Below are 23,402 nucleotides of genomic sequence, written 5' to 3'. Positions count from 1 at the left end.
CTTACTTACATTTAAAACAGTTATGTTTGTCATTTTGTTTCTCAAAGTAGAAAATATTTTCATGTAGATTTTTCTTCCAAGATTATTATTCCTTAGATTTCAATTTAGAACATTCAAGTAAAAGAAAATAAGACTCTAAAAAAGGAGGTCTCCATGTGAATTGAGAGAAAGAAACGGAAATTATAAATTCTGTGGTGACATTAAATTTCATTTCATAATTTTGCCAGCTATAATAAGGTATGATATGAGATTCAGGGTGGTACATTTATGTGCATACATGTACCTTGTATCTCCAATTGAAAATTGATTGCTTTAAATCAATTTCAACATTATGAATATCCTACAAAAGTAAAACATAATGATTTTAAAGTTTAAAAAACACATTGTTTCACTCCTGAAACCTTGACCTCACATGGATATATATTGGTATTTAGTGTTGGTAGGTTTTGGTTCTTTTTGGGTGGATTTTGGATAATGTAGTGATCGAATTTCAGTTAGTTGTAGCACAGTAACATGGAGTGAGCTTGCTTGCTTCCTGATATCTAGTCAATCACTTTTTAAGACATACATATTTTTCAAACTTGCATTGCACATATTTGTTTACATTTTTGGTAGGAGTGTTTTATATGCTCACTATATATGTCATCTTCATATATAGATGTGTAATTGTTTGCAAAAAGAGGAGACATCTAAATTCCTAATAAAAATGATAATTACATTTAAATCATAATTGTGCACTTCATGTACTTTTTACATGCAAAATCATTTCATATAATTATATGGTTTTTGTATTTTCTGTCCATATCTGTAAGTCTGTCTGTCACAAAGTCTTAAATTGTGCATTAAAATGCTTCTCCTCCTGTATGGATTATCTGATAAACTTGAAACTTTGTACAATGCTTCATTGCCATTTGCAGATGTGCACATTGTTGGGAGAGGATTTATTGTTATCCTAAAAGTTATAGTGGTTCGATCCAAGAGGGATGCGGGTGTAAAATAGCTTGTGACCATTTCTCCTAGTTGCAAACATATTGCAGAGTCTTGAATTTTTTTTTTTTATTTTTTTTTTTTTATACAATACTTCATTATCATTTAATGATGTCTAGATTTCTCTGACCTAGGAATCTAATATTTTCCTAAAATCTACAGTGGATCAAAAACAAGTATTTTAAGTGTTGTTTTTTTTTTTACCCTTTATTGAATAATCTTTGTAAAATTGCATGTGCAAAAGTAAAGATGCTTTGAAAATTCAATTACAAAATTAAACATTTCACTGGTTTGTTAAGGTACTCACTACACTAAAGCTTTATGACACTATGTTACAAGATGGCGATTTAAATGTTTTGGGAAAGTATTTGTATTGATCGATATATTCGTCTATAACACCATAGCTAAGTGGTTAATTAATAAAGCATTGGGCAAGAGAGAGAGAGAGAGAGAGAGAGAGCATTGGGCTGGTGAACTACAGATCTTGAGCTCAAATCCACCAGTCTTTTGTTCATGTGTTGAAATAATATTTTTGAAAATCATGTTTTTATCCAAATTTGCATTTTTTGCTGTTTTTGGCATACACACTTATTGTATATCATCAGATCTTTTTTAAAATATTAAATCTATTTGTACTGATTTGAGAAACTATTTCCCGGTGTAGTGAGCCACCTTAAATGTAAACATAAAAAGACTCCAGTCTTTGTTTACATAACACAGAATGAAGGCTAAAATATTGCTTTTATTCCTGCATCCAGAAGGTTAAAATTTTGGCTGTGAACACAGATTCAGTTATACTTTTCATGTTTAACATTTAAAAAAATGAAAACAAAATTAAAAAAAAAAAAAAACCAAAAAAAACGTAAACGTCCTGTTTGAGAATTTTTCACTTGTATGGAGACGTCACCATTGCCAGTGAAGGGCTGCAACATTTAGGTCTATGCTCGGTGCTTATGCCCCTTTGAACAGGGGTGGATTAATATTGTGTCACACATTTAGGTAATGTCATATAACTGTAAACAATGTCTCTAGAGGATTTGGGTGTTGCTCAACCGGAAATGTAATAAATGAATGCATAAGATTGGATCGTACTTCTTTTTGGACTAGAACATCCAGGACTGAACTTTCTTAGGGTCGAGATGTCTGTTAACCGTTTATTCGTATTTCCCTGTCAAAGTCTTTTTGACGCTTCAGGTTTGACTTCAGAATGAATGTGATTGTCAGAGGGAGAATGATGGACCGAAGCATGCATTTTGTAAAATGATTCTTGTGTTGTTAAATCTTCGAGAATCTTGTTGGAGATGTCTGATTCGGTTCACGAAACAACTTAGCATCATTTAGCAGTAGCAGATTTCACCGTAAGCACTTAATTAACACTAATTTTAATATATTGTAAACAAATTGTAACTGTAAGCTAGGCTATTCCAAAATTCCACAACATATCAGAGGAACCGGTAATTTAGCCTGTACATAATGATAAGAGTAGGGGTATATACCACACACCCCTAATAAAAGCACTGGGATTACTGAATCAGAATGACAATTGGGGTGGGGACGATAAAAGCAGAATTTTCGAATTATTTTGAAGCTAAGTTTTGAGTAAGAAATGGTGCCATTCCTTTTGGGTTATTTTTTTCATTGGGGATGGTACCATAGGGCCTACTATTATTATTACAGACAAAAATACCGGTTCCTGTGAATATTCACACCTGACGACCTGTAAAGTAGGGCTGTGCGGTGCACCGAAAATTTCGGTGCACCGCGATTCATACCATTCGATTCGATGCACCGATTACAAATTCCGGATTTCGGTTCGGTTCGGTTTAGATTTTACTTACACCAAAACAACAAATATGGCGTCCGAGTGATGTTGAAAACATGTGGTTTTTTATGCAACGGAGATTTAAATCACTACTGTGTTAAGAGTTAGCATTTTCACCACTCAGATACCAACAGAATATGGTCCGTAAGATCATTGCAGTTTATCTTTACATGACATATAGCATTTCTGTCAGTGGTGGAGTGAAATCAACATCGTAAGTAATGACACAGATTTGACAGTTAACATGAGAGAAGTAAATCAATAAAGGAGAGATTTTCAAAGACTCTCAATTGATAGAATTGTTGAATTTTTGCATATCAATGAAAACAATATCATATACATTTTAGAGTCACTATAGATTTGTTTAATAATCCAAAACTTATGCAGCACATTAATATAAACAAAAAATTGATAGACTGTCAGTGTTTTCTTTTTTCTATCAAAGTTATAAAATGCCATTATGAATAGATATGATGTTTACAAATGACAACATATAGTTATATAACTTGAATTAAATCAAATCAAATATGCTACTCATTAAAATTGTTAATTTTTGTGGTGTCATTAGATAAATTGGATCTAACATGAACCGAATCGAAAATAACCGAACCGTGCTGTTCTGAATCGAAACCGAACCGAATCGAGCTAACCCTGAATCGTCCCAGCCCTACTGTAAAGGGTTGTAAATAGAGAATGTGAACAGCTGCATGTAAATAAGTTAGTGTTCTAACTGCATAATTTAATACCGTTCAATTTTATTCTAATATTTTTGTGATAGGGTTATATGTATACAATTGAAATTGCATGGGAAAGAGTTTAGTAATGCAGAGCTCTAATATAATTTAATTTCTCATGTTGTTTAGACATTTATCCATTAACACATGTATAGGTCTACATAATTTAGGAATGTAATTACTAGATATAAAGTTAATGTCATTCCTTAGCTTGCAAGTACATTCTTAAGAATCATGACAAACAACACTCTTTAAGATACAATTTTCTGCTTTATTACTATATTCATGGGATAAAAGTCCCCATCCTGTGTTTTATTTGGGATATTTATTCCCATTCATGCTCAAATAGGATATTCACTGCCATTTCATGTTCATTATGGGACATTTCCTCCTATGGGACATTGTATCCCATTTTGAATTTAAATATGGGAGTTAAAATCCTATGGGAGAAATTATATTTTTTCTCCCATGGGATTTTTGGTAGGAGTGAAAATCCCCCAAGTGGGATTAAAAATCCCTCCAAAATCCCATGGGATTTTTTGATTTCAGGTGAAATATCTTAAAAACTATAATAGTTACAAGTGTAAATGTTGGTGCATGTCTTGTGGACATAAAATCCCATCTTTTTTTGTAAAGGGTTTATTTGTATCCTTAATAAAAGGGTTGGCGAAACTCCGGACTTTTGTCGTGTCCAGAGTTAAATGTCGCACTGTTCAAGTATGTTCCGATATAACGGCACTATTGTCATGTTAGCGAAAACAGTCACTCGACTGGTCAAGTGTGAAAGGTGAAATAACATGACCTCAAACGCAATGCTGTCCGATCCTTCTCTAGTGTAGCGATTAAAGAAGATCTGAATTTAATTAGCTTGTGCTGTATATACTTGTATATCTGAATTAATCATTATTTAGACTTCGCACTAAAGAAACTCACTTAGAGCTGTGAGTTTTCGGGTTGTGTGGGGCTTTAATGAATATTTAAAGGTATGTTTGGGCATAAGTAGAGTAGGAAAATATATTAGGAATTTTTATACCAAATTCATGAGACGGTGATGCAAGAATATAGCGATACAAGGTCTCAACCGTACATATTTTTTGTCCCTCGTAAATCGAAGGTTTTTATAAAGGGTGGATCTGTAGCTCTGTGATCCGTCCCAATATTTTCTCAAGAGAGCTACAGTTCTGCACCTAGTCTACGAACGCATCACGTCGTGTACTGTGGAATCATTAGAATTCGTGGTGGCTCAATGTTTGTGGAATTCGTGGGTACCCCTCACCCCTCACCGAATAAAGACATTCCAGAGTTATCTATCTTACAAATATATAAATCCACGAAATTACGTCCCCATGAACCCGTAAAAATTCAGCAATCCACGAAAATTGGCCCCCCACGAACTTAATGATTCTACAGTACGTGTGACTTAATTATCTAAACATGTGGTACAAATGTATGTACATGCAACTCACAAAGATGTACATATATGTATAACGTATTCCTGAAATTTGAACAATTCAGATTTGTATAAATATTCAAAGAAAGGAAATATACATGTACAGTAAAAGTACGGTTTATTGCATAAATAACATTTTTCTCTATAATATCAATTGCATTCTTCATTTTCATAACAAAGGAAGTCATTTTTTTAAGCTTATTCATCGAACAAAAATTGAAGCATTTCCGGAATGACCTCGGTCAAAAATTTGTCCTTACACAAGGTTTTGTACAGTTGGAGGTACTCCTCCCCCAGTACCCTTAGACGGACAAACAAGTCCATTATTTTTGCCAATCGTCTGCCTTCTGCATTTCTGTGTGTTTCCTTTAAAACAGCTGCAAGGGTTTCGATCAACTGCGTCTGAATTTCCTCAACTTTGTCCGGAGCTTCCAAAGAACACCTATCTGTTGGGATGAAGATAATCCATGTACTTTTGAATATTTGAGACCTGCATACTTCGTACAAATTTATATAGATGTACGTTAACTTTCAAACGACGTAGGATTTTGTTGTGTTTAGAGGGATTTTCTATTACCTATTTTATCAAACAACAATGTAAATCGGTCACCAATACATGAAATACACCAATAAAAATACGTTTTTGAAGGATTTTAATTTTTGGTATAAGTCTCCTCCATTTTCCATTGAATTTTCAAATGAAGATTTGTGAATAATGCAAAAGTAAGGATGGTTTCAAAGGAAAATTTTGTACTAAATATGGGGTTTTAGCAATATTAAAATATTTACAAATACATTGTAGTTTAACTAAATTCCATAAAAATGTTTGGAAGTATCCTATGTCCTTTTAAACAGTATCAACACACGGATTATTGATGGATTCTATAACACAGGCAATAGCATCGCTTGGGGTCGAATTTACTATCAAAGAATAAAGGTATAGAACTCTAAATATAGGGTACCCAGGTTAATCAATGTCAAAACAATAACTCACATGGTGTAAAATTCTACTCTGTATTCTAATATATTCATTCCTAATCAATCTACGATAATACCAAAGTTCATTCCGAAATTCCGTATACTTCCCAAATTTTTTTTTAAAACCGTCTGTACTTTCACTTATCATAGTCATTTTGATCGGTGCCACTAACTACCCAAATTAGCATCATTCTAATTAATCATCAAACACCTGTGTTAATGTGGTTTAGATAAAAATAGACATAATAAGACATTTGTATATTTATAAAGACTTGTTATTAGCATAATCTATGTACTATAATGAATCAATATTGATAAAAATTAGTATTTGAATTTCTAAATCGTTATAAGTCCTTTTATCCTTTTTGGGTAATTAGTGCAATGGTTGTGATAGTGAAAGTACAGACGGATTTTATAATTTTCAGTCAATGGGAGCTAGCCTATTATGGTCTTCATTTTATGAATTGGGTTAAGAAATTAATTTTACAAATGATATCATATGCTGCACATTCTATGTAATAGTTTGTTGCAATGCTTAAACATTCTGTTTAGTAGTTTAGTGCCAGGGATCAGCTAAAAGTCGACCCAAAAATAATAGACATTTTTTCCAAATTCATTTCTGCATATCTTTGGAAGTATAAGGAATTTCAGGATGAACTTTGGTAGTATGTATGAGTATATTATAATACAGAGTAGAATTTTATATCATTTGGTTTATTGTTTTTACATCGGCTAATTTGGGTACCCTATATTTATAGTTCTATACCTTAACTCTTTAATAGTAAATTCGACCCCAAGCGATTGTCTGTGGTATATAATAAATCTAATTAAGGAAATTTCTACAAATGCAACAAAGCCTTCAAGATCATGTTTAGTATTTTGATAATGTTTTATAAGCTTTAGAAATGTGGGATACAACCTATTCTACAATAGTAATATCTCACTACAAACGCAAAATACCTCGGAATGTTAAAGAGATGGCGAGCACCAATGCATGTTCTTCGGGTGTCAATTTCAGTTCCTTAACTCTCTTGGAGAACTCGAACCAACTTTTGCATATGTTTATCGGCGTGTAGGGACAAACTTGTGTAAAATGATATGGCTTCCCAGTGTAACTGATCAAAACTTCTCGTTCCGCATCGAAGGCCCGGTACTGCAGAATGGCGAAGAACTCAAAGCGGGAGGCTGAAATATTTATTGACACGCATAGTATATTCCAGGAAACCAAGAGATTGTATTCTGATTTTATTCTAAATAATTTATATTTGCATACTACCCTATACATCCGCCAACAGAGTTAAACAAGGGTTATTTGATTCTTTTGTGGCTTTTCTGTTCGCAAATTGAGGGAAAATGTCCTGTGTTTTTCATGGTCAAAATTATAGCATCAACGATTAAATTTCAGCTTTTAATGACAGGTCTAATGATAAAATTGTATCATTAAGCTTTTTGATCCATTATTGCCGCACATGCATAACGCGCCCTTTAATATTTCTATCATCAAGTAGAAATGTATAATTCACGGTTGTAACAGTGGAGCTATGGGTTATAATTCAGGGGTCTGCTCTTCCAATATACAGGGCAAACAAAAGCATATTTGAAGACTACCTTTCAGGAGAGTAGACTGGTCCTTCGGAGACAACGCCTTGAAGTTCGGTATTCCTTGCGTGAACTGTACGTACTCCTTTACAATTCGGACCATATCCCGTCGACCATTTTGCAGTAATTTAATCCGCCCATCAACATCCACGTGCGTTTTCTCGTAGATCTCCTTAAATTCATCCGCCGGTAAGAAATTCATGTTACCAAAAAGTCGGGTCTTCTCTTCGTAATTTTTCTGTATCAAAATGTCAGAACTCATATCAAGCTGGGAAATGTATCAAACAAATATTATTTATAAAATGATAAAATATGACACCCTCCCCATTCCAAAATGACGTGATCAGAAGTGCAGTTTAGGTTGTTCATCACATATCTTTTAACAGGATTGATTCTAGATTGCTACAATTTGAAGATTTACATTCACTTCCATAGCTGCCGAGCAGAGGACAAGATTACTTCAAACTCTCGGGAGTTCAGCCTTACTTTATTGTCTTCATACCAATAAGTATTGTGTTGTTTTGTGTCTCCATTTAAGTTTTTCACTCATATAGAGACGTCACAAGCTCCACAAATGACCTCCCACGCCAAGACATCCTTAGTATTTACGGTCGCAACAGTGAGGTGTTTTTTTATCTTGCCCACGCCTACATGTACCCTGACACGGACCCCCGTTTTTGAGGTATTATCCAAATGTTAATGACCCATGGCTTTCACTACTATTGCCGGGTGCATGGCGAAAGTAACTGAAAACAGTAAACGTCTTAGGTTTGACGCTGCGCCGAGATCGAGAATCAACCCCGGGCCTCCCAATTGCGAAGCCTAGCGCCTTAACCTCAAGGCTACAACGACCAGTCCATCTCAAAATGAACATTGCCTTGAACTTAAAATGGATAATTTACGGTCATATTTGCCTTAATTCTAAAACACATTATTCATAATTATAATGGAACATGTATGTAATTCTATATATTTAAAGCAAAATAAATTAGTTCAACTTACAAATCCTTCTTCAAAAAGCTTTTCAAGTTCGTCGTCATTCAAGGACTTTTCAAAGGGCTTTAGGGCACTGTAACCTATAATGAGATTTTCGATGATCTTTCTCGCCTCCTGACTAGAATCGGACTCAGAACCACACGGCAGTCTTTGTTCCACTGAGCAAGGTCTTGCTACATGCTTGATAACCTCTTCCGAAAGATCAATAACAAAAGAAGAATCTTTACTATTCAAAGAGTCGGTGGAGCGGACGGACGAGCATGAAGGCGATCCGTTTGAACATAATGGGGAGGGAGAACAGTTCGGGGGAGTAAAAACCTCATCCCCACGAGGCAAATCGGGAGAAAAGTGGTTGGAAGAATCTGAACTATATGTGTATTCAGGAGGAACTGAAAGTCCATTGCTGGAATCTGAAGACAAAATGTCCTGTCGATGTTTCTGCTGCAGAACACCACTCCGATGTAGTCTCTTCACTTCCATTATGACATTCGTTCGTTCTGCAACCGTATACCGACCCTGTCGTATGCCTGAAAACACAGCACCATTCTCTTTCATGAAATGGCAATATAGCACCAACTATACTATCAGCATCTCAAAGAAGTCTAGCATCCACACTATTTTGTAAGTGTGAAGGAAATTCTCATATTCAAATCAAAGTATATCTGAACTAACCCTCCTTTGACATGCCCAAATCCAGACATTTTTTTAAGCGACATGCTGAACAGTTGAGCCCTTTCTGTTGCTCGTCGATGACACAGTCTCCACCTTTGTCACATTTATACGGAGTTTTTCGCTGGAGACATCGCCGAAAGAATGCCTGCAAAAAAAACCCAGAGAATTTACCAATTCCCTCAAATACAATACGGTACAAATAAATTATGCATCCATGGAGTTGTTTTTAACCGTGATGACACCTATAACATCAGCATGTGCAATTCTAGGGTCGTTTTAATAGGGCAATGCCCATTCATAAGCTCGAGAATGTTGATCCCATATACGGTATTGGAATTTGAACTTGAGATAGAATCAACACAACATCAATGACCAAATTGTCTTTGGTTTCAACACTACACTGACATACAAGGGAATAAAAGGGGAGGAAATAACAAGTGTACATTTCAAAATGTTATATTGGCGTTTTCTCTCTTTTGTTAATTACAAAACTTCATTGCTTTTTACTTGAAAATAATGAGGAAAATGATAGTTGAAACTCCTTATAAAATAGCACAGGGTGTAAACGTTCGATATCTACGATATGAGGATTGACAGCAATATATTATTGGATGAATTGGGCACTTAATATTACATACATTCATACAAATCCGATAGCACTGCGTGTGAGTACATTGTATACATGTACATGTATATCAAAATATACTGGCATGTTAAGACTATTATGTAATCTAAAACTATTTTTAGTGTTTACATGAGAACTTTTTGTATCATATAACAACGTTATAAATACGAGGGCTGTTTGATATGTAATATGTATTGTACCACAGCGTGATAACGCTTTGCATGATTTTGTGGATGATGATACTCTTGAATAGCTCTATTCAATACCTTTCCAACGTTATAAACACAAGCCAGCCTTCAGCTCCACATAGTTTTAAACTCATTTAAATAGAGCCAGTCGTTGACCTTTGTTGTAAAACTCGTTGTGAAACGGGTTGAGAATATTGAAGAAACTAGAGCTTATATCAAAGCTCGCACAGAACTCGATCATTCAGTAATACAGATTTTTAAGTTTATGGGTCTGATAAGGTATTTTATAAGACAGTTCGTAGGTGGAGAAAGAAATTTCTGATTGGCAGAGTCTGTCAAAGATGCAGCAAAATCTAGCCGACCTGTGACTGTCTCAAAAGTCAGGGAAATAATTGAAAGTAATGGCAAATACACGATTCGTGATATTGTCAAAGCTGTTGGCATGGCATATCGCTATCGCGAGTACATATCATTTTGAAGCGTATTTTGAAAGTACGAAAGATTTCTGCCAGATGGATACCGCATATATTGACAGATGACCAAAAACGGGTTCGAGTACAAACCGCTAAGCAATTGCTCAAAATGTTTCCCAAATTCATTAGAAGACATTTTGCAAACATTGTTACTGGTGACGAAACATGGGTTCCCTATTTCGAACCAGTAAAAAATTTTAGAAACAAAATGTGGCTATCTAAACACGGTAGAAGGCCTGTAGTTGCCAAAAGAACCATAAGCACAAAGAAGGTTCTTTATTGCATATTCTTCTCATGTGATGGTATAGTCGAACAAATCTCGGTGCCAAAGGGCAAAAGTGTTACAGGTCGGTATTACTGAGATGTTATACTAAAAACTCAATATATGCACCTAGGGATGCATGAGCCGAGTTGCATGGGATATATTGTAAAGTCAGGAATGATGTGGCATAATTATAATTCTGAATTCTGAACTAATTTCAGTTTTAAATTTTTGAGTTGCTGTCCAGAAACCATATTTGTCTGAAGTTTCAAATCTATTTTCGGTCACTGTGACCTTGACCTTTGACCCTTTTTCTCCAAAATCAATAGGGGCCTTGCTTTGCTAGTATCCAACAATATATCCAAGTTTCATTTGATTCAAATTAAAAATTTTCGAGTTATCCTTCGGAAACCAAATGTTTTTGGAATTTTAAATCTATTTTCGGTCACTGTGACCTTGACCTTTGACCTATTTTCTCCAAAATCAATAGGGGACTTCCTTACCTGGTACATAACAATATCTTCAAGTATCATTTGATTCGGATTTAAACTTTCTGAGTTATCATTCGGAAACCAAATTTTTCTGAAATTTTCATTCTATATTCGGTCACTGTGACCTTGACCTTTGACCTTTTTTTTCTCCAAAATCAATAGGGGTCTTCCTTACCTGGTACCCAACAATATACCAAAGTTTCATTTGATTCGGATTTAAACTTTCTGAGTTATCATCCGGAAACCAAATTTTTCTGAAAAAATTTTCATTCTATTTTCGGTCACTGTGACCTTGACCTTTGACTATTTTTCTCAAAAATCAATAGGGGTCTTCCTTACCTGGTACCCAACAATACATCAAAGTTTCATTTGATTAGATTGTAAACTTTTCGAGTTATCATGACGCCCCCCCCCCCCCCCCCCCCCCCTATCACCAAACCAATAGCCGAGTTCAACTTCGTTGCAACTCGGCTAAAAAGCTCAAGAAATATTATCACAAACGACGCCCTGTGTCAGGATTTAGACATGTTCGTCTACTTCATGATAATGCTCCATCACATACATCTGAGCGCGTGAAGCAATTTTTGAGGTCGGAGAAGGTTACCGTCTTGCTACACCCACCATACTCTCCAAATATAGCCCCATGCGACTTTTTCCAAAACTTACAAAAGTTCTTATCTGGTCGTCGTTACAAGTCCCGACAAGCCCTTGGTTCAGCTATCAGTCAATACCTCAGAGTTCTACCTAAATCAGCGTACCGTGACACATTTCAGAAATGGATTCAGAGATTGAAATTATGTATTTCAAACAGTGGAGAATACTCTGAAAGGATGTGATGTTCATTTCATTATTTGAGTCGAATGCTTTTGAGATATCGTACAATACACATTACATATCGAACAGCCTTCGTATGCGCTTCGATATGATGCAACTGCATTAATAGATTACGAATGAAATGAAAAGTACCCTAGGGTTTAAAACTTGATTTAACTGGTGATAATAACGACAAAACATCCAACGTTTATTAAAAGTGCTGCTAGAATCCTACCACTTTCAGTAAAAAACGATCATTAAACATCTTAACACGGAACCATCTCAGTGTTTTACGTTCTAAATTGATCTTCTAGAGTTTTCTTTGAAAGTTTTCTTAACAGACGATTTTAGAAGCAATTGGTGTGTACTTTAGTCTATTACCTTTCACCCTATGTATAAAAAGGCTATAAAAGTATGCGGCATGATGTTATATTTTTGCAGTTTTATTTCAGTGTATGATAAAGGGAAATCGGAAGGACATGCGAAATGGAATCCGTGGAGCAAATGCACAGGCACTTGTTTCTGTAAATGACTTATGACCTCTGTATACTAATAACAACACAAGGTAACTAGCTTCAAATGACACAGAATGGCACCTACTGAGAATGTCGGCCTGTTGAGCTTCCAGGGAATATGCTATGTAAATGTATTTTACTACCGTTGTATTGTACAATCATTCAACTTAAAAACCATGTATGACATGACTGCATTCATTGCCTCTTATCGCCGAAAACTGTAACAAAACATGGATTTTCCGTTTTATACCACGAAGTGCTATGTACTGATACCGCACAGAATGAAAATTGTATATTCGTTGTGTTGAAAAATAAAGTCCCATTGTTTTATTATCATAATAAATATGATACGATGTTTATTACCAAAAAATCTTGAACATATTGCTTTCTTAACAAAATAAAAATTTTGAATTGAAGACGCTGTACGCTATTTTTAGTTACTCAAAAAAACCAAAGCTGTTCGTACGTTTCGGGATTTTACATGTCATCAGAAGATAGAAGCTAAGACTTCCCGAGTGGAGATTTAAAAATATTTTCGTGTCGGAATCATTTCTGATGAAGATAATAATGAAATTATAACTTACTGTAAATACAACTTCGTTAACTAGTATGAGAAATATTTCTGCCAATTGCATGTTTCATGCAGATCTATGGAAAGTCGGAGAAAATACAGATAAAAGATTATTTGGAAGCATGCAAAATAGAGCAAGGAAAGTTTTTTAGTGGTGTGTTTTTGACTTTGTGGTATGTATTGATGTGGCAAGTACCTGTTGTTACATTGAAATTTTATGAAACCCACCATAAGTACCAAGAACGCTGCAGGCATATATCAATGTTTTATTTTCATGCATGCAAATGAAGATATATTGCGAGAATGGCCCCGCCACTATTTTTGATAGTACTATGTAGTAGTGAATGAGAAGATATTAATGCATGTAAGCTTGAAAGTTATGAATTGAAGCCCTGGAGCAAAGAATGACCCCCCCCCCCCCTCCCAGCCTGAGGGGGAAAATTGAGACAGCAATGACGAACACTATATAACCCCAACCCCCCCAACCCCCATGCACACACTGATTAAGGTTCTGAAGGTCTTTATCATGACTATCATATTTTTATCATTGTCTGTCAGGAAATTTAAACAAGCCATGTGCAACTTACAACTTCTCCGGCGAACCCCCTCCCCCGCATCCCTAATATTACGGATCTGTGCCGATATGGAAAAATTCACAGGCATCTGAAGTATGAACACCCCCCCCCCCCCTTTCTGATTTTTTGGGGCGGCGATTATTTCTCCGAAATGTGTGGATTCCCCGTCTATTCCATCCTAATTTCGATTTATGTAATCGTAAACATGCTTTTTTGTAAGCCTTAAATACCTTATACTGTTTATAATAAGTATATTCTATATTATACCAGTCCAGTAGAAGGCCAATCTCTAAAGCTTTTGAAAAGTGTGAAACAACTACATCAATCGAAATTGGGTTGAGAGAGACAAGGAATCCACACATTTTGGAGGAATTGTCACTGCAAAAAAAAATCAGAAGGGGGGATTATAGTTATCAGGTGTCTAATATGGGGGGATGGAGTCCCCTTTATTTTTTGTAGCATCCCCCCCCCCCCCTAATGTTAGTAACTAAATTATATAAAATAAGATCAATTGTGGTTAATGGTCACCATTAAAATCATCCTTTTGCCTGTTATTTTTAATTCATCTCTGATGCTCTATCTTTCTATATATAACTCTAAAGAATTCCAAACGTAATTTTAGAAGAGCGTGCTAGCCAGTCAAAATCGCCCACGTATTCTGTGCGGTATCAGTACATAGCACTTCGTGGTATAAAAGGGAAAAGCCATTTTTTGTTGCAATTTTCGGCGATAAGAGGCAATGAATGCAGTCATGTCATACATGGTTTTTAAGTTGAATGATTGTACAATACAACAGTAGTAAATACATTAGCATCGCATATTCCTTGGAGGCTCAACAGGCCGACATTCTCAAGGGGTGCCATTCTGTGTCATTTGAAGCTAGGTACCTTGTGTTGTTATTAGTATACAGAGGTCATAAGTCATTTACAGAAACAAGTGCCTGTGAGCAAATGACATCAACATGCCTTCATAATATCAATAAATTCTCAGTGTTTCACATATATATTCCTAGACATAAAATTCAAATACTCTATATCTTATCGATATTTATATGACACGGTTAACAAATTCCTTGCTTGTCTCATCGATCGTCACTAGATGTATATAGTCATGACGTCATCACACGTTGCCAAGGGCAATAACTCCTATGCTGGTATTTCCTCGACTGTATGTCTATCATACAATGGTTTCCCTAATATCCACCATTAATTTATACATATTTATAAATAAGCAGGTTTTATAATCCGTTGACATTAACACATTGTAATTTTAACAAGTTTTTATTTCTCTTTTATTCTGTTTTTTTTAACATGTGTGATTTTCTGACCTTGACCTATAAATTTTGTATGTCGGACATCTTAAAAACGTGGCAACATACACATTTTCCTTGGTTATTAATTAAATTAAATTATATTGAGTAAAAATTAATACAGTTTTTCCACTTTCAACCATTAATATTGATAAGTCACATGAGGATGGAACTACCTTAATAATCTTCGATTTACGGAGTAGGTTATTTTCAGCACATGGTTTAATGAGGTCTTATATCGTTGTATTGTCGTCTCAAAAGTTTAACATGAAAAAAATCTCGAATATTTTCCCATTACATGTATGAACGCTTGTATCTAAACACAACTTCAAAAGTTCATCAAGACCTCATGTGAACCGAACTCACTGCTTTATATGATTTCGTTTGTTGATATGCTAAATATACAAGTGGCAAGTTCCTGTAATCACCACTGGCCCTTCAAATGTCTGAGTACCCTTGGTATGTATAACAGAAAGGAATTAACTCCTAACACAGAGATAGTACCCTATTCGGCGATTAAAAACGTGATTAAATAAAAACATTGTATACTGCATTCTGTAGTTTGCGGTTTGCAAATAACTTATCTAGAAAGACAATAAATAAAACATGAGCAAAGATCTAAATACCTTACAGGCCTCACAGCTGTACACTCCAAAGTGTATTCCAGACGCCCTCTTACCACAGACACGACAAAAAGGTAGCTCCAGTGGTTCTGACGAAGGGATGTACTTATCTCGCTTCTTTCCTTTCCTTTTAACGCCCTCGTGGATTTCATTGCCCAAGTCAATCTTCTCTTTATTCATTGTTACCGTATTTCTACATCATTACCAAAAAGGAAGTCATTAGTAGCATTCTACTAGTAAAAAGTTGAGAGGGGGGGGGGGTACTCATGTGCATTGCATTCCAGCAAGAATATTTCATAACAAATTATTTTTTTTAACATAATTGGTAAAATTTAACACAAAGTCTGTATTGGCTCTCAGACTTAGGACAGTTCTGCGCTTGTTTCCAGAATCTTGGATTCGCAGCCGAGCAACAATAAAAAACTAACATGTGCAAACGATTTTTAAAGCAGAATACAATGTACATGACACAATGTAATAGGGTTATTTGTTTGGGGAATATACATGTGTATATTTTTGCAATGGAAATTTCGATCAAACATAAACTTTGAGAAGTGTATTTCCCTGTACCACCTATGCAAGGGGAATTTCCAACTAATACAAGCCGATAGAAGGTAATTTTTTCTCCATATACACCATCTTTACTATAAAAGAGATTGAGAGAAAAATATAACTCAACTACACATTGAAGTCTTGATATTCACAACTCCCTGTCTACACAAAGGAAATGTACTGTAACCTTTTTCCTGAACCCACTGACAAAATTGATTCATGTAAAGTTAACATCTGTTTGTAGAAAATAACTCTAGCCTTTTAAAGACTAAATACGCGCCTTTTGTAGGCCTAGACATGCGGTGTCCCAGCTGCAAATCTGTGGCTCTGGGAACTTTCTTCCCCAAAAATCTACAGAAATATCCCTGTCTGAAGCTTTCAGAGTGTTTAGAAGTCCTGAAACTTATGAAAAACAAAATGTTGCCTGGCTCAGTTAGTTTTACTGTAGAATTTCATAAATGATTTTGGATGGACTTACGTGTGTTTGTTTATCATCCTTTGAACAAAGCATATACATGTATCCTACAGAACAAATGTATCCGTTTCAATCCCAAGGTATAAAATTTGCAAAGTGGAAAAATAGGCGGTACATGTACATATACATGTATATGGAAAAACTGGCCAGATCTTCTCAATACATTTTACTACAAATCATTATTATATTAGCCCTTCCCTACAGTCTGACCCTGACTGAGAGGCATAGTAATGAATTTTACAATATAAAGTAGGTTTTCAATTCATCATACCGAATAATTCAGATGGTGGTCTCTTTTATGCTCCTCGTAAATACTCATTTTACTTTCATCTAGTGACTGTAATATTATTGAAGAAGTTGTTAAATGTAATGGACATCAACAGTTACTGTATATGGCCTTATTGACCTTGTCCCTGACTTGGAACCTCCAATGATGAAAGACTTTACATATAAATATAAGTTATATTAACATATTATGACTACTTTGGACTTCCCCTAAAGTCAGAACCTTGGGGTTGCAAAATTAATAATTTTGGCACACTCCTTTCTGTTTTTCCTAATTATGTACTGTGTATTTATAGTTGAATATAGTATCATTCACTATGACCATTTTGGCCAAACCCTGGTATCAAAACCCCTGGGATCATGAAATTTACAATTTTGGTAAAGGGTTACCTGCTCCATTTAAATGTCCATTCATTTCAATTTAGAATAATTTGCATTACAGATTTTTAAATGTTATACACTTGGAACAGTATATATATGCCAAGTTTGGCCCCATCCTGGAGTCAAGAACATAACATCTACCCCAAGGATCATGAAATTCACACTATGTAATTGGTTTTCCCCCACAGATTACTTTACCCCTAATGCCCCAGAGGCACAAGAATCCTGGACCCAGTTGCATGACAGTTAACTTTAAGAGACAGTTAACTTCCCATTAACTCTTACATGTATATATAGTGTTTAATAACTAGAGATTAACTGTAAGTCAGACTTAGCTGAGCTTTGTGCAGCTGGGCCCTGAAGTCCCCCTTTTCCAAAAGATACGTCAGATCAAATTTGAAAAGAATTGTAAGAGTACTCACTGTAAAAAATGTTTTTAAAATTGTTATTTCAATCGATGGACAAAGATAGAGACAGTGTCAGATCAATTGAAATAGGTCACCTGAGTAAACCCCTCCTCTGGGGGTCATGAAAAACACTATTTTGGTAGCAGGCTCCCTGTGTTTCCTAACCATGCATTCAGTTGTACAGAAGAAGAGAAGATTTCTAAAATAATGTACATTTTCACAATAAAACTAATTCTGTCACTGTCCTGGAAAAAGAACCCCTGCCCTGGAGGAAGAACCCCAGCCCCCAGGAAGAAGAACCCCTACCCTGAAATTTATGAAAATACTGTTTTGGTAGAAAGAATGCTCTTCCTAATTATGGATTTTGTTTTCCTCCAAGATGAGCAGGGGTAAAGAAGAAGATTATCTAAGATTATGTATATTTTCAATATACGACCATTTTGGCTCACCTTAGAGACAGAACCCCTGGCCTGGGGGTGGGGGGGGGGGGGGGGGGGGGGGGTGTCATGAAATAGACAATCTTTGTAGAAAGCTTAATGCTGTTCCTCATATGCATTCAGTTTTTCTTCAAGATGTGTGTAGGGATACAAATGTATAAGAGATTTAAACATTTAGACATTTTTAGTTTTTCCCTTGCCCCTGGATTCCCAGAGATACAATGATTACAAAAACCACAATTTATGTTCATCTTATCCTTGTCATGCTTCTAATCAAATTTGAAGACAATTGGTTTGATAATATTCAAGAAGAAGTTGAATATATTCTAATTGTTATTGAACGATGCACAACAGACAATGCACAACAGACAATGCACAACGATGGAAGAAAACCTGGCAATAGCAATGGGTCACAAGAGTATACTAAGGAGACATAAAAATTGACCATTCATTGCTTAAACTACTCATTTTCTACATGATCTTATTGACTATCCAAGAAAAGAAAAGCAGTTTGGACTGCAATACTTCTAGATTTTGAAAAAGCTTTTTAACTCACTGGAATGGGATTTCATTGCCATTCATTATTGGTGATTCAAAAATTATAGGCTTCTTACACTTTATCTATCTAGCATCCGCTGTTTAATAAATAAAAGCCATTTATCAGATTTTTTTAGTCTTAAGACAGTCTAAAGACAAGGAGATCCTCTGATTCCATCTGGTTTTATCCTAATCAGTAGAGTTAAGTTAACAATTTCACTCAAAAGAAAATGAAATATCAAGGGTATAACTAAGGGAAGAAAATAAATTGGGGCAATATGCTTATGATTCTTTTTCAGTATTAGATGGAAGTGAATACTCTCTTAGTCTAAGACAATCAGTGAGTGTTTTGATAAGTCTGGTAGAATTTCAGGTATATTACAAAATCACATGCATAACGGATTGTTAGTACATATGTAGAGCTGGTATGGCAGAGATTTTGTGTACTGATTTAGTAGTAATTTATTTTGTCTTGTCGTACCCTCCAAATAACATTTCGAATGAAATAAATTAAATATTTTTTACAATTCATTTGGGGATAAAACACGGAAAATGTAAAATAATTTATTTTTTTTTAAATCAAAAAAAGATGGGCATTCTTTATAAAAAAAAAAATAGGGCTTGATAAAGGTATTTTAAAAAAATAATGTGGAGGACCTGGAGTCTGAAAAAGATGTTACATGTACAATCACAACTATTGATAAACAATTAAATAGTCTTTATTCATAGATTGTACTTGAAAATATCTACTTCAACGATGGTACATACTTTGACATATTCCAGATGGGGGTGGGGGGGTGGGGGGAGGGGGGGGGGGGGTGGGTCCTTGCAAGTATAGTTAATTAAATGTAGAACAAGTTATTTTTGTCTAATATTGTAAAAAGTAAATGATTTTCATAAACTACATGAATCATTGCATGAAATCATTCCAAAATGAGTTGACATATACACAATTTTAGAACATGTGAATTATCGTCTGTTTCATAATTACAAAATGTACATGTACATAGATTTTTGTGAATTTTGTCTGAAAGTTTCATTTCAGAAAGTAGTTGGTAGCAATATTATATCTGGTTCCAAGGTGGGACCAAAATTGTTGATATAGTAATATTGTCCTTATCATTCAGAAGACTTGTTGCATATTTAGGAAAAGGGTGTACAAAAATTGTGAATTTCGCAACCCCAGGATTTTGACTGCAAGACGGGTTCAAATTAGTCATATTGTGTTAATGTTACATATAAAAATATTATGTAAAGTCTTTAATCAGAAAAGGTACTTTCAGGGAGTAATTTCAGAATTTTAAGTACATATTGCTGAATATTAGAATTTGGCTTAGATAATGCAGATCAGGATTTTTTTCTAAATTCCATAGCCCTAATGGGACTATACTTTTAACTAATACTCTGATGACCTATAACATGTATAAGGCCTGTGGACTTTTTGTTTCTATGCAATGATAGCTCTTTTGAATTTTGAGGGTATTTTTGATATTACATGGAATGCTGTTATGTTTCTCATTTTGTCCCAATAAAATGAAGTAATACTAGGGACAACATAATAAAAGTTGCCAGGGAAACCCAATAAAATTGTCATTTAAAAATTGTATATTAACCATAGTAAGGTAATAACATATGTGGCAAGAAATAAGGACTCTGTTTTTTTAGGTGATACTTTTGTACCCAGGTTCTTTAGAAAGAGAAATTCCATAAGCTAGCTGGCTGAAGTAAAACCCTTTAATATGGAAAATCAAGAGTTTTTTTTATATTAGTTTACAAAAAAGTTTGATATATATCATTACAGATCACAAGACCTTAAACTATTTCTAAGGCAGTGATATTATTTTTAAGTACTACAGAAACAGAAAAATATTGTGAAAATGAATTTCGATGTAAAGTCAAAATAATAGAGTAAATGGGCATTATTCTTTTTTGTGTATGGTAAGTGATGAAAAAACAAACAGACCTTAATTTGTTATAATTGTGACAGAAAGGGAAGAAAATACAACGGACCTGACGGGGCCCCGAATCTCTAGTCAGGTGTTCTACAAACTTGGCTATCAAACCAGTCCGACTTCAACATTCCTCCCTCCTTAAATGGTTTTACACTTGAAGACATCAAACCAGGATCTTATATGCCTTGGCAGGCATTTTCACCTGTGAGTTCCAGGGGCTGGTCTATGGCACCAAATGTAAATGGAAGGGAGAAAATACAACCGACAAGACCATGATTCGAACTCACTCTGGTCCCTGGATCTCTTGTCAGGTGTTCTATCAAATGAGTTATCTGGCTACCAGCGATCAAACCTGGCTGATCGCTACATTATTATTACTTTTATGAATTTGTTTATATGCATCTTTTGAATACCATTTAGATATGGATCAGCCATCAAATACTATTAAAATAATGTATGCAGTTACAAAGAAAGTGCTTTTGTAAGGGAGGTTGTGTGTACATGTACATGCGTGTGTGTGTGATATTATGTGTATACCAGTTACACGTGTCTGTGTGTGTGTGAATGTGTGTGTGATATTATATATGTGTATCTAAGAAATGAACATCACTTTTGAGCTGTTCATGGTCAGTATGAACGGATTTGGATTTGAGACAAATTCTGTGAATTGCGCTAGCGATTCATAGAGAATTTGCCTCAAATCCAAATTCCTTCATATTGACCATGAACAGCTCAAAAGTGATGTTCATTTCTTATATTTATATTCATTTACTAAAACACCGTTTGTTTACATTGCTTCTATTTTGTTGCATAAAACGAACTCCTAGCCTCTGTCACAGTAGTTATTGTGACGTACGTCAACACATAGACATGACGTCACATTTAGTCTCGCCATGCCTTTTATGAGCATTGCAAGGTGCACTGTATTTTGGAGGTAGGAGACCGCAAGATTGGGATGATAATCCACGTAAGTTTACAATCTTAATCCAAAGGTGTGACTTGCGAGATCTTTGTAACAGACGTTCTATTTTTTTTCAAATCATTATGCTCTTTCTGTTGCGTGCTTTAAGCTAGTTCATAATCCGTTCATAGTCAATGTAAACGGATTGTGTCGCGTGCTGAAATTGGTTGGTTCATAGAGAAAAATGCGATTTGTAATATAAATATACAGGTATGTTCAGACTTCTTGTTTATGTCTGAAAAAAAGCATTAAACACAAAGAAAGCAGCGTCCCTGAGTCCCAGTAGTCTGGCCTAACCTTTTAAACAAGGAAGTAAATATCTATACTAAGTAGTTATATTGGCTTCAACTGAGTGACTTAAATGTATTCACCTTTAAATATATGTTTTTGATTTGTTGAATTAAACCAGTGATTTTAAAAACAACACTTTGCAATATACCTTTAGAAGAATTTGTACACTCATTCCCATATACATGTATATACATATCATGAATATAATCATGGTCCATGACATTTTCAAACGGGAGCTGTGACCCTAAACGGAATCTTTACCAACCAAAGTGGACGGTTGCAGAACCCAAAATGGCAGAATATGACTCTAGTTTGTTAAAGAGTTTCAACAACATGGCTTTACACCCCAACCCCTTTTCTAGATCCGTCACTGTGTACCTTTTCACAGGATTTCACAATCTGAGCGAACACTAAGAAAGGAAATATTAAAAATTCGCTGTCTCTCTAGTATATTCTCTATATGTATGTAACGATACCCCCCCCCCCCTTAAAAATATACAAGAAAAGAACACTTACTTTCAAAAACGCAAATCCGCCACTGATCAACGAATTTTGGAGCCAATAAATGTAACGATCCACTGTTTTCTTTATCTTTAAAAGGCGAATAAAGACAATATTTACAATCATCGAATAGTAGGGTTGTGTAGGAGGCTTAAACGATGAATCAATGATATGCTTGATAAACAACATGTACTTTTATGTAATAAACTAGACGATGGACTGATGAATGCCAAACTGATCTAAGACAAAGCCTTTCAATATTTCGAAATCAACTAAGTAAATCGTCTAGCCTACTGAAATAAGAACGGACAATTAAGAAATACCAAACTGCCGAATCCCCTGTAATCACATGCTGGACTATTCACAGGTCCTTCCAGGTGCACGAACCTTATCGCACTTACATTCACACTGGACTATACTAATGTTTACACATCTCAGGTAATTCAGGTTAACCTCAATATCCAAATACACAGAAAGTGGTAAATATAGTTCAACTAAGAGCCGAAAAACCGGAAGTTCTGGATTTTGACATCGATCACAGGGACGAAATTATCCTCTTCACAAGTCAAGGGTTATTGACTCGTTACCTTGTTAGTCCGTTTTATCTATCTATTTTAAGTGCAATTAAGGTTCTTATGGTTTTTGAAAATCAATAAAGTATATTTTTAAAAGACAGACACCCCCTCCCCCGACGGTCATTGGGAGGCGGGCTGCATGTTAGATATAAAATGTATTTGTATTAGCCAGGATCTGTCTGTACGCAACTGCGTTCACATCATTTAAGAGAGAGAGAGAGAGAGAGAGAGAGAGAGAGAGAGAGAGAGAGAGAGAGAGATTTCTGCCGTTGAAATATCTGTGCTTCAAATATTTACTTTACATTATATATACATGTAGTTCCGATTTATAATTTAATCAACATCATAATGTCCATTCAATTAAA

At 35.1% G+C, this 23,402-nt stretch overlaps 1 protein-coding gene across 4 annotated transcripts; it reads right to left on the bottom strand.

Moving 5' to 3' along the window:
- Nucleotides 1–5,094: 5,094 nt before the first annotated feature.
- LOC125683066 (nuclear receptor ROR-beta-like) lies at nucleotides 5,095–22,954 on the bottom strand. 4 transcript variants are annotated; one of them, XM_056139812.1, is made up of 9 exons: nucleotides 22,786–22,954; nucleotides 22,478–22,552; nucleotides 16,568–16,637; nucleotides 15,687–15,871; nucleotides 9,239–9,383; nucleotides 8,573–9,093; nucleotides 7,580–7,808; nucleotides 6,932–7,156; nucleotides 5,095–5,439 (listed from the first exon to the last, which is right to left on the bottom strand). In XM_056139812.1, exons 4-9 carry the CDS (start codon nucleotides 15,861–15,863, stop codon nucleotides 5,192–5,194), a joined length of 1,545 nt encoding a protein of 514 aa, XP_055995787.1. In that variant the 5' UTR covers nucleotides 15,864–15,871; nucleotides 16,568–16,637; nucleotides 22,478–22,552; nucleotides 22,786–22,954; the 3' UTR covers nucleotides 5,095–5,191. The 4 variants fall into 4 exon arrangements, with proteins under 4 accessions (XP_055995787.1, XP_055995788.1, XP_055995789.1 ...); XM_056139813.1 differs by having other exon boundaries at nucleotides 16,568–17,797; nucleotides 22,786–22,943; XM_056139814.1 differs by having other exon boundaries at nucleotides 16,568–16,586; nucleotides 22,786–22,943.
- Between the last annotated feature and the right edge of the window lie 448 nt (nucleotides 22,955–23,402).

This window comes from Ostrea edulis, chromosome 6, assembly GCF_947568905.1.
Source record: "Ostrea edulis chromosome 6, xbOstEdul1.1, whole genome shotgun sequence".
NCBI classification, from domain to species: Eukaryota; Metazoa; Mollusca; class Bivalvia; order Ostreida; family Ostreidae; genus Ostrea; species Ostrea edulis.
This window is presented reverse-complemented; position numbering and strand designations above follow the sequence as displayed.

Coding starts and splice junctions, on each gene's coding strand:
- LOC125683066 (XM_056139812.1), bottom strand. CDS start 15,863: ATGAATAAAGAGAAGATTGACTTGGGCAATGAAATCCACGAGGGCGTT. Junction 9,094..9,238: donor TTTGGGCATGTCAAAGGAGG/GTTAGTTCAGAT, acceptor CTGTGTTTTCAG/GCATACGACAGGGTCGGTAT. Junction 7,157..7,579: donor CCAGTCTACTCTCCTGAAAG/GTAGTCTTCAAA, acceptor TAAATATTTCAG/CCTCCCGCTTTGAGTTCTTC.